Raw genomic sequence first — 12,743 nt, forward strand, 5'->3', positions numbered from 1 at the left:
CCCAAGGTACCCCCCTGGGCAGGGTGCAGTGTATGTGAAAGGTAGAGCATGTACGAGTGCAGGTGACATGCTCTGGTAGTGAATTACAGCCATTTTCGTTTTTCACTATTGTAAGGCTATCTTGCTCCATAGGTTAACATGGGGGATGCTGGCTACAGTGGTTAACGGCATTTCTTCCCATAGGAACAAGATAGGACATAAGTATCTAGTATCCCTGAACTCAGAATTTAATAACGCATCTTTTAGGAAAGGTGGTTTTTGGATCCTGTGTTTGAGAACAGCACTTTTAGAAAGTTGCTGTTCTCTTGTCTGACCCTTCTGTGTGCCTGAGACTGTTTGTGTATTGACTGTCTGGTTTGTGAGTGACAGGGGCTGGGGAATCCCCCCGGAGGCTGGATGAGTCAGCACTAGGCTGAGTGGAGCAATTGCTACCTGAGTGGTGGGAGGAGTTAGCACCTGGGCTGAATAGGGCTGTGCCTGCCTGCCACAATGCTGGCTCCACCTCCTGCTGGGCGGCTGAGGACTCTGCCCCTCACTCTGAAAGGAAAGATGCAGCCAGCAAAACAAAGTGCTCAGGATCCACCCAGAACTGGTTCAGACCGGGCTCAGGGCCCACATGCACTGAGAGAACAAAGACTTTAGGGGTATAAGTACAGGACCGATGACAACAGAAAATTAGATCATCCTTGAAATCAAGAAGGAACCTCTGCCAAGGAGAAAGCTGACGTTGAAGAAGGAAGACTGTCCTGCTGTTGCTCTGCTGGACTGACCTGCTGTTGCTTTGCTGCCAAGGAGAGGGGAAGGACTTTGCTGTGAGCTGTGTCCCCTGTCTTGAAGGAATCTCCAAGGGCCTGAGAAGAGCTGGCTCCCTGTTTCCGAAGTCCCAGGAACAAAAGGACTTCACCCCCAGTGTCCCTGAACTCTGCTGAGAGAGTTCTGTCCTTCGTAGAGTGCTTGATCCAGTTGTGGGGCCTCTAGAAGTAGAACCTGAGCTGGGAAGCTTGAGACTAAGCTGAGAAACTTGTGAAGCTGAAAAGTGTTGCATCGCTCGCTTGCGGAGCGCATCCCCGACAGTGCGAGAAGTTCCCCGCCGCTACGAAGGTCGAGATCGGCGCAGCGCCTGACATCGCTGCCGAGGCCGTCGCACCCTTCGTTTGCGGGACGCACCAGACCGGTGCGGGAGAATCGAACATCGCTGCGAGTGTCGTCGCAGAGCCTGTCGCTGAGTGAGATCGCCGCACCGCTTGCTTGCGGACCGCATCACGTCGCTGCGAACATCGTCGCAGAACCATCGCACCGAGGAGCTGCGAGAGAGAGGGTCACCGCTGGACCGCGCATCGTCGCCCCGGAGATCGTCGCAGCCCCTCCGACATCATCGCATCGTGCCTTTGTGAGAACAGACTTCCCACGGAACCTACGCACCGGAATCTACGCAAGCTGCCTTCCTCCCCATACAGACCGGATTCGTCGCCGCACGCCCGCTGCTGCAGCGGGGCTGTCGCATCGCCTCCCCAGGGTCTCAGGAGTAACGCATCGCTTGTTTCCACCGCCCCAGCTTCCTGCTTGTGGAACTTTGTTGCATCTAAAAGGTACTGTGAGTAAACGTGACGCAACTGGGAACTTTTCACGCATCTGTGGATTATTTTAACGCAACTTAAAGAAACTTTGATTACAACCGGAAGAACTCTTTTGAAACCATATCCTTGAACTGTGTATGTTGGATTTTTGCCGTTTTGATCTTGTGTAGTTTAGAATAAATATCTTTATTTTCCTAAACTGTTGTGGAATCAGTTTGTGGTGTTTTCACTGTGTTACTGTGAGTGTTGGTACAAATACTTAACGCATTGCCTCTGGTTAGCCTAGACTGCTCAGGCCAAGCTACCTTGAGGGCGAGCAGGGGTTATCTGAGAGGGTTATCTCCTTGTCCTGACTAGAAGCAAGGGTCCCTATTTGGACAGTGGTACCTACCTCTGCCAACTAGAGACCCCCAGTTCTAACAGAAAGTTTTAAATCCCAGTCGCCACCGCGTTGGTCCTTCTCGACTTTCGAAATCACGGTCCACTTTAGATCATTTATTTGGTGTTTGCATCGATTCCAGTGGTTTACCAGAGGTGCGGTTTCAACTTTGTTCTTTATCCTTGATTTGTGTTGGGAAATTCTCTGGCGGATTACCTGGTTGGTTTTTCCGATATATAGGAGTCCACATGGGCAAAGAACTACTGAAGGTCTCATGTTTCCACGAGATGCCATGATGTTGGAATAAGGCTCCCTCAATAGTCAAATCACAACATGAACAAAGATAGGTTGTCCCCGAGCACATATATGCAACTTCTTATATTGTCTCAAGAGAAAAGATAACCACAGTCAAATCAATGTTCTTTCAAAGTCCGTTAAATCAATTCCTTTAATTTCCATTTCTTTTCTCTTCATACATCAGAATATTCTTCATAGTCTTCATCAAATTCATACAGAATGTAGCCAATAGATCAAAAAGACCAATGTCAACACGTGTTTCGTCAAAGGGTACAATCACCCAAATGACTTCTTCAGGGCAAAAATTAATCCGTTTCGAAATCATACGGGCCAATTCCACAAGTCAGTTATTCCTCAAATATTAATTAGAACTCAATCCATTTTCTTATCTCAGAGTTCTTCTTGTAGGGTAATATTATGATTTAAATCAAGGAGAGTGCTCCTCACGCCGTCAGGAAGGATTCCGATTTCATTATCAGATCTGATAATGAAATCGGAATCCTTCCTGACGGCGTGAGGAGCACTCTCCTTGATCTAAATCAAATAAGAAGTCACGGTGGTGCATGCAGGCTTTCATCCAAATTTTTTATCAGGTGCCAATTTTGTCCAATAATCTTTTTGAGTTTATTGGCATTGGGGCAGTAGGTGGTGACGCACACTTGGCGTTTTAGCTTCTTTTTACTTTTGCGCTCCAGGAGAATCCAGGAGACTTTCCCTGGGTATCCACCTGGCTCGTTTCATTGCGTTACGGACTAGTTTATTAGGATAACCCCGATCGCATAATTTAGATACCAAATTTTCTGCATGAAGCTTGTAATCCTCATTAGAGGAACAATTTCTACGTATTCGTAAAAATTGACCAAAGGACAAGTTCTCTTTCAAGCTCCTCGGATGATTGCTGGAAAAGAGTAAAGCCTTGTTGCGATCCGTGGATTTAATGAATAATGATGTTGCTAGTTTGCCTTCAGCTGGGAATACCTCGACGTCAAGGAACAAGATTTTATTCTCTGAGTGTGATATGCTGAACTTTATATCTGGTGTTCTTGCGTTCAGCCAGTTGAAGGATGCGAGTGTTTCTTCCCCACCCGTCCAGATCCTAAAGACGTCGTCTATAAAATGCAACCATGTTGTAATATGTTCAGCAAAGGGATTGTTGTTGTGGACATAGGTATCTTCATAAAGAGACATGAATAATCCCCGCCAGCTCTGGGGCAAATGGACACCCCATAGCTACTCCTTTAACTTGGAGGTAGAATTTATTCTTTGTTATTCTCCTGCCATTCAGGACACCTTGATACCTAGGATTAAGGTATTTCCTCTGGACACTGTTTGTTTGATCTTGTGTCCCTCTCAAGTCTACATGATCCTTACACATACGCTCTTGTATTCTTTTCTTTTTATGGTTTCATTCAGGTCTTTTCCATTCACGAATTCGATTTCCTGGATAGATTCCAACTGGTAAGCTGATTGGTCTTTTAGGTGTTGTAGTGCTCGCCAGTGTTCTATTTTGAAACCTGCATACATAGGCTCTTCTCTTCTTTCTTTCAGAATAACCTGGCCCTGTGGAGAATCCCCTCGACCACTAGGGATTCGAAACGCGTAGGCCCCCCCCTGTTTTGGTCTGCCTTTGGTTGTTCTAGTTTTATAACTGTATTTCACTAGTCCTGACAATTGTACACTCACTTTTGTAAATATCTAGAAATAATTGACTTATTTTGACCCAAAGGAGTGTATTGTATTGAGTTGAATTTTCTACAAGTTCACAGCAGACGTGTTACTTCCCCCACTGGTGTATGAATTCTCCAATCTGTGTGAAGTACTCCAGTATGAATGTATGAATGTTTGTGGTATGACTGTGATATGTTTGATTTATGACTGTATGGTTGATATTTCACCTTGTTATGTGTCCCTTATTTTCATTTTTGTCACAAAAATTTCTTTGGTGTTGACTATACCCACTAAGGTTAAAATTAATGTACCTTTTAATATATTTTGCAGAATAAAGTAGCTATTCAATAGCATTTCCCAGTCTTGAAGTATATCTTTTTCTGGTTGATAAGTAGTTCGTTAACCTTGAATCAAGGAATAATTAGTGAGGCAGTCCGCCCTGGAGTCTACCATGTTAGGGTGCAGACATAATCCTCCCCATCTTGGATTGGGCTGGGAAGGTACCATAAAGTGGGATATTCCTCCTTGTTCCCTCTGGATTGGCCAAGTCCAAACAATAGGAAATCATGCGACTCCTGCCATGGCACTGGGACCAGGGAGCTGACAACCCTCTGTCAGGCAAGAGTTTTACTGCCACCTTCTGTAAATATAATACATTAATATTATAAAGATGATGCCTGTCTCACCTGTGGGCTCTGCTAGCAGGGCATAGCTCTACATGTGTGACATGTCCGGCCCTGGTAGCCAGGACCCCAGCTGTGCCGCCTTTTAGCCCCAAGCTGATGTATCCCTCTCCTCTTTTAGCTGATCTAATGGGAGGCTGGCTTGACAGGTCCTGTCTTTCTGCTATGATGGAAGTGAGTACTCTGACCTGCTCCAGCATAGCTGTGCTGCTGAGTCTGTACACAGTCGGGCAGTGCACTAGCAGTGTGCAGCACGGGCCAACACTGGAAGCGCGTAGGTAATAGTAGGAGCTGGCCAACAGACTGGCTTCGAGGTCCTCCTGCCCAGCAAAGCTCCCATTACAAGTATTAAGCAAGGCCCTACGACAGGTACGTTCATCAGACCAGATTTATGCTTCCCTATGCTGATGCACGGTGGCTCTCATTGTAATTTTCTACTTACACGTTTACATGGTCAATCTATCCCATCTTGCGACAACTGATATACTGCTGTCATCAAACATTGGGTGGCAACTGGTTTGCGGTCTGCCTAATCTTTTGCCAAACATTGTAAAGCAGTTAATAAAAGTTTATGTGGTGGGGTGGTTCTCTGGAGACTAACTGACACAGCTCTGCCATAATTCCGTCTCTCCATTGCAGAAGACTGGAAATGAAGGGAGATGCCCATGCCATAGATGTTTAGTGTGACATTTTAGCAGTACAGAGCCACTGATCCCAATGTGTCAGAGCGTAGTGATGAATGCTGACAAAAGTAACAGATATAGTGCTCTGTATGACATGAGTGCCTTCAAAGCAGCCACGAGATAAAGGAGTGCTTCACTCACTGGTGGGAGTGCCGGGGATAGGCATGCACTATTGGGTAAGAACTGGAATGCAGTAAGATTTGGTTGGAGGGATAATGGCAGGTGGGTGCCATACACGTTCTAAGGATAATGTTGAGGCCTGTTTTACGTGTGGAGCTGTGTCCTTTATAATTTGTAAGCCTTTATAAATAAAATCATGTTAGACTTCATCTTTCACTTCTTCATCTTTCACTTCTTCAAAGTGTGAATCCGGCAAAGAACAAATTAACAGAAGCAACATCGGAGAATCGAACTAGAAAGGGTATAAAAGAGAAGGCAAGAAACCCAAATAAAGACGAACCCGAAAGATACACATATAAAGAAAAGATAGAAGGAAACAGAACATAAGTTGGGAGGGCTGAGAGATAAAGGGCATGAATTTTCAGTGTGCAGAATCTAGTTCTAAGCACATCGGACATACTATAGTATCCGTTATTATTCTTGTATATGATCATTATTTTTGGTTTGGTTATTATTCCTGTACATTATTATTAAATTTTGCTCCCCTTAAGTCATTATGCTCCATCGTCTAGCACATTATTCGTTCACCCAGGTGTATATGCCTTTTAGACTCCCCATATGACTCTTGTTTCGATTATTGTTTTGGGTACTGGTTATTATTCCTGTATATGATTATTGTATGTACTACCCTTATCTCTCTATGCTCCATCGCATAGCCCATTCCTACTCGTGCACTGAGGTTATATTGAGCTGTTATGTTTGTACTAGTTGATTCAATGCCCATTAGATTCCCCATGTTAGACTAATTTTCTGATTTGTTACCTTTGCCTCAAATTGTAAAGCGCTCTGATATCCTTCAGGATCAAGTTCGCGCTATATAAAACTTTATAAATAAAAATAAATAAATAAATTGTATCTCTCTTTAGGCCAACTTGTTCGATGATAAGGGACAACGTCTGGAGAGTGTTTTCCTGAAAGATCGTAAGGTATGTTAAATGCTTCATCAGTAAAGTTATTTATCACTTCCAGGAATATTTAATGTGCTATTGATGATGTGCCAAATTAGTACCGCATGGCTGTGTTAGTATGATCATCTGATCTAATATTTGTTTTTGTTTGTATTAAATCTGTGTGAAAGGAAGAGGCAGAGATCGTGGTAGTTGGTAGAGAGGCCAAAAGAATAGATCTGGTGTGACAGAGTGGGCAATTGATTATTTGACCACTAGTGTATTGTGGTTCAGTCAGTCAATAGACATAAGGGATTTTTATTGTATTGTTTGGCTTTTTATTGCACATTAGTCTACGTTTGCTACTCGCATCAGCTTGAAAATTGTGTTTTTAATGCAACATGTTTCCTGCTGAGTTGTGTCCAGTACCAATTGTTTTAATAAGTCTATTGGTTAAAGCACCAATTTGATATTGCAGCCTGTTGCTTGTTACTACAGCTCGATTCCTATTCATTTATTTCCATCTGCATTTTATTATATTAACATGATCACAATAGAGGACATAGCCCTTTTGACAAGACAGCCCATTCAGATTAGCAAATGCTCCTCCTGAAGTTTCACTCTAGAGCTGCCATCTGTTTTCTTCCTCCAGTGCCAGTCTCTCAATGGGTTGGAATGCAAGATAGGGACCCTGCTCTGAAGAAATCCTACATCGGACACAGTAGTTTATCTTCAGTGGAAGATACATTTGTGATGTTCTTGAGATCTGACAGGGCATTAAATTGCTGAAGAAGGAAAATGACACTTGTGATCCTAGTTACTTTATTTCTAAATCTGGTCCAGAGGAATCCTCACACAGTGTAGAACAATCCATACTTTGCCTCCGGAAACCAGCAGGAATCCATTAGGATGCAAAAAGCTTTTATAACCTAGGATGCTAATTACTTTTTTATATCTTCTAAGTGAACTGTCAAAGCGGTACTCTCTGGGATGAAAGCATCAGCTTGGTGGCTTAAAGGGCCATCTTAAGTAGATACACTGCTCTCTTTACCTAGCCCTGAATTTGTACCAACCAAAATGTAAGTTTAAATTAAAGTATGAGGAGAGTTTTGAGGGAGCTTTATCTATATTGTAAATTTCAGGATTGAATTGGCACCATTTCACCTCAGAAGAAACTGTGCGGTTGGTATAGATCATGTTCTTGTAGCTAAAGACATCTCCCAGTTGTGGAGCGGGGATGAGGCATTGATTATTTGTGTACCTGAATCCCCAGGGCTTCCATTACATAAACAAGCATTTGTACGACTTCTATGGCATCTCCTGTATGCAATGATGATGCCCAAGTGTGGGTCCCATACTCACTGTGCCCTTGGGCTAAAGCTGCACTTTTTCTTTTGAGGCCCAGATAGGCCGAAAACATTGTGAGGTTGTTTGATTTCCCATCTGAAGGTAACTTGACATGGCAGTTTGAGTTGGATTGTCCCTATTGGAACAGGTCTGAAGCTGATTTACATAGGGGTAGTCTCTATCTAGAGTGGCATTGTGGGCAAAGAAAATAGTGGACTGGAATGCGGCCTGAATAATTAGAAGTAGCTGAGATTAATCCGTATTCCGCCCATCACAGTTTTTACTGTAGTTTTGAACGGCAGTCCTACCCTCTGCAGCTGGATCACATCTGTTTCTCTTTAAATAAATAGACTGAACCAGCATAAAAGACATTCTATGCTGCCTCTGGTACATAGCTCAGCACTTTAGAACCTGAAGATCCTGAACCACAATTACTTCCACAAGCAATTTTAAAGCACTACAATCTCTTCTTCATCCCCAAGTTTCTGTTATTACTAATCTTGCCAACAACATTTATTCACCAATTCATGTCACCCACTTTTTTGGGCTCTGTATAAAACTACTGAAAACAACCTGAAACCTGGAACGAGAAAGTTTGCCACTTAATTGCACTCCAGAAGGAGCATAGCAAATATATGGATGCCCCTTAATAGGCATACGTGGGGCCTCTGAAAAGTCATACCAGCAACAATGGTAGTAACAAAGCTAGAGAATATTTGGATTTATTGAAGAGTTTACAACTGGAAACTACCAACCTCCTGTGCGAATCAAAGGATCAAACTCATGGGGGATAAAAAGACAGCTGAAAAACAAAACAAGGGAAAATTCCAAAGCAGTTGAATTCAAAATACAGACCCCATTGACTCTACCTCATCTCCTCCCGGGAGTGTCTACTCTGCCCACCTTTGTAACACTCACAACGTCCAAGCGCTCGGAGGGCAGGGCAGGAGTGGGGCTATCTGAGTACGAGACATAACAGTTTTCAGAAATGTTATTGTCCAGTGTTCCCATGAATGTAATCGAGGAAAGACCTGGAGGAATCCAGGAAACATGTATTGCTTACTCATATAGGACAGTCCTGCACACACGGAAATCCACTGCCGCCTCTATCTCTTTTGCCAGTAACTCCTTTTATGCGGACATGAATACCCTCTTTCTTTCAAATTGCAAGGATTCAGATCAGGAGAAAAAGAGGAGTTGTTTGACCCCTGGCTGCACAATTTTCTGCTTTGTGTCAGAATTTTGTCCAGAATTACCACCACCTCTCTTCTGCGATACATGCCCATGCTCGCCTTATGTGTTCGCATAAGAGGGAGGGGGGGATCTGTGGGACTTCCCTATGAGCAGTATTCTCCATCAGGCACTTGGAGAGGCAAAATAACAACTGCTAACAGCATCTGCCTCAGCAGGCTGCACGCATGCCTGTAAACCCTGAGGACAGCAGAAAGGAGCTTGTTGCAAAAGCTTGCACAAGACTGGCCATCTTGTTCTCCTTTTTGCTCCACAGCTCCCATCTCTAATATTAAAGCATCCTCATCACATAGTGATCCTGCCTGGCTCATATGTTCCAGGTTTTTGCTTAATGTCTTAAAATAAAAATGTAATTTGGACCTGATAAACATGGTTTCAACCTGCAGGTCAATGTTCCTTTTTCTAGTCAAACTGCCGTGCATTGTTAGCTTGTTATAACTCTGTTCTGTGGCAAGAGGGAGACACTGTGATATCTGTCCTGCATACTTAAACATGGTGACAAGCGCCGACTGATTTTTGTTTAATTAAAATTGCAGCTAGTTCATTTTATAGTTTTTAATCCATTAAAAGAAGTGTGGCGTGGAGCCGCTGGCAGCATGGGTGCGCATCGACGCACAATTGAAAGGCTTTGAGTGGGAGGCCGGTCCTTCAGATCGGATCGCGCTGTACGCGTATGATGTCCTGTTTTTCATCACTAACATTAATAGGTCAGGACTGCGTTTTTTAGAGATTATGCAAATCTTTGGTGAAACATCTGGACTTTACCTGAATCCACGTAAATCCACCCTGTGGGCGCTGGGAGACCGCGCGGGATTTGGACCATGGGCGTCCGCATTATAAGTGTCGGTGGGTGGCCTTCAGTATCTAGGAGTGTTCCTCTCTGAATCTCCCGTGGCCTCCTGGGAGCGCAACATCGTGCCGGTCTGGGATCGGGTTCCAACAGAGATAAAGACGTGGTCCCGTATGCCCCTTACTATTTATGGCCGGTCGGCAATTTTTATGATGGTTGCCCTCCCACGCCTGCTATACCAATTGCAGAACCACCCTTACCCGACTTCACCTCATTGGTTTAAGCAAGTCAATTTGGTGCTGGGGCACTTTCTTTGGGCAGGGGGCGCAGTGAGGGTTGCACTACGCACCTGCTTTTTATCAACATACTGTGGTGGGCTGGCTACGTCCGATCTCTTGTCGTATTATCAGGCCTCCCATCTTTTGATCCTGAATGAATGGTGGTATGGGGATGCTCTTGAGCGCTATCTTATGGGGTCCGACACTCTTCACACTATTTTATATGCGGCGCAGTTGAGGAAGCGGTTGCCACAGGCTACACAGGTGGTATTTCAGGTCTGGAGGCAGACGATGCGTCGCATGGGATGGTGGGGCATACTAACGGAGGAGACCCCCTCTGGCATATAGGTAGGTTGCCTGCGCTAGCGTCCCTACAGGGCTTTCGAGGATGGGATAGCATAGGGATCTCTACGCTGGGCAATGTTATGACAGGCACGGCCCTTAAATCATTTCAGAACCTTAGTGAGGAGTATGGCATGCCTCGTACCCAATTTTTCAAATATTTACAATTCCGCCATGCCATTGCGCCTAGTTTGGAGGGACTTGACTCCTTGCCTGAATTTAGTCCACTAGAGGCAAAGGTATTTATGCGGGATTTAGAGGATAAGAAGATATCCCGCATTTACCAAACTCTTGTTACACATTGCTCCTCCTCCCTGTTGGAACATTGGAAGAAGAAGATTGGCAGGAAGCCCTTGAAGCCCCCCCTGGGGGCAGCCATAGCAATGCGCCTACGACTCATCCAATTCAAATATCTTCACAGAACTTATTACACTAGGTAGAGACTGTGGCGGGCGGGCCTGATTGCGTCCCCTGATTGTTTGAGGTGCGGGCAGGAGGTGGGCACCCTACTTCACACAGTGTGGAGCTGTAGTGCCTTAGCTAGGTTCTGGAAGGGAGTGTGGGGATGTTGGGATGGGAACGATTAGGCCTCTTACATGTTCATGAGGGGGTGGGGGGTAATATTTATAAAAGGCATCTGCTGCTGTTGGGCCTCACCATTGCCAAGAGATATGTGGCTCGAGCCTGGAAGGATACACAGGCGCCTCCAGTAGTGGTGTGGAAAAAGGGGCTGGATTTTTGTATGGGGTTGGAGCGTCCTGTTTTTGAGGCTCGGGGCTGCCCTAGGAAGCACTACAAAATATGGAAGAGGTGGGCGGAGTATAGAGGTCTATGGTTAGAACCACCGGCAGAATGTGAAGAGAGCTCGGAGATAGCATAAAGGGCCGAAATGGAGGAACTGTATACATGGTTCTGTATGCGAAATGGTTTGAGAATGAGACGATATTGTGCAGTGGGCTAGGGAGGGATCCGGGAGGGGGGAGTTGGTAGAGGGGGAGGTTGGGGACAGGGAGGGTGGGGAGCGGGAGGCCAAAAGGGGCATAGATTGCCAATAATTTAATGCTGTTGATTTGTTTGCAGTTTTCTCCTGACTGTGGAGAGCTGCACCTTGTGTGCAATCGCTCAATAAAATTTGTTTTGAAAAAAAAAAAAAAGAAGTGTGGCGTAGCAGCCAGGGCGACTGACTCCGGAACTGGAGGGCTCATGGTTCGATCCCCGGTGCCTACGGCAGATCAGCCCTGCACCATGTGACTCTGGGCAATAGCTCGCTTAATCTTCCCGGTGGCCCCCAGCGCCTTGACGCCTTTGGGTAATTGTTCGCGCTTTACAAATACTGGACATTTACATTTACAGGTGAAAGTTTTTTTTATTCTCTCTTGTCATTACTTGCACATTTTTAACAAACAAATCTCAGTTACTCCCGTTGTGTAAATTGCTATTCTTTTATGAAGTTTGGAGCCCCATGATCTATGGTTGTATGCGACTTGGGGAAAAGCTATATTATGATCGCATTGGCTTAAGTTTTGCAATGATTTTAAGTAATCTCGCAATAAAGTTATTCATTCTTTCAAGTCTTGTTTAATTGAGAACACCTCCTGTTTCAGATAAGATCTGTAACATAAGTATCTCTTTTTTGTTGCAAAGAACTGATTTTGTTCCTTATTTGCTGCTTGAAGGACCATTCCCTCTTATCCGCCTCATCAGCTTTATCAGCAATTCTTCCTTCCCTTTCGAACTTCCAAGGGGTGGTATCTTTTGGGCAGTGTTGTTACTTTTTTTTACCACTGTGACTTGAAGGGCTGAGAATAATCTCCATGAAATATCCAAACAACTCCTTCAATCCACCCCCTGCTGGAAGGCAGAGAACTCAGCGGATAGTTTTGACCTTTTTAAGCCTGTCAACCTTAGCCTAAAACTGCATAATGGATGATTTAGCACAGTTTTAAAATTTGCTGAAGTAATTCTCAGCACTCTAATCAGTCACCTTAAAGGTGATCTCTTTCACAGGCACAAGAAGTCCCAGGACTTTCTCTTAACTTACCTACACTTTTTGGCCCAAGGCAAGAGTGCTCTAGAAGAAAAGGCTGTCCTCAAGGCATTTTGTCCTGGTCAACACCAGCCATCTTCATAGGGTTTTGCTGATCACTAGAGTTAATAGTAGATGTGGGGTTTATGGAGCCATCTTTGCCCATAGTGGTATATGTAGTGAAGGCAATGACTGCATACCATTATTCTGATGTAAATTGTTATCGCTGTGCCCCCTTTACCTTGTCCAACAGCGAACTCTCCTGCCTCGCCTCCCCTCTCTAGCAAGTCTTACTTGCTGATCTCCTGCGGGGTCATTAACAATTCCCCTCCCAATCTCTGTCCAACGGGGGAAC

General features: G+C 44.7%; 1 protein-coding gene across 1 annotated transcript in view; it reads left to right on the forward strand.

Moving 5' to 3' along the window:
- Positions 1-12,743, forward strand: part of LOC147666376 (5'-3' DNA helicase ZGRF1-like) — a gene marked incomplete at its 3' end in the record, with an annotated part of 444,183 nt that overhangs the window by 72,927 nt on the left and 358,513 nt on the right. The window contains exon 4 of the mRNA XM_086949098.1: positions 6,334-6,393. Coding sequence (XP_086805224.1) covers positions 6,334-6,393 — 60 coding nt within the window. The remainder of the gene's footprint in view (positions 1-6,333; positions 6,394-12,743) is intronic.

Source organism: Lissotriton vulgaris, unplaced genomic scaffold (genome assembly GCF_964263255.1).
Source record: "Lissotriton vulgaris unplaced genomic scaffold, aLisVul1.2 SCAFFOLD_871, whole genome shotgun sequence".
Taxonomy (NCBI): domain Eukaryota; kingdom Metazoa; phylum Chordata; class Amphibia; order Caudata; family Salamandridae; genus Lissotriton; species Lissotriton vulgaris.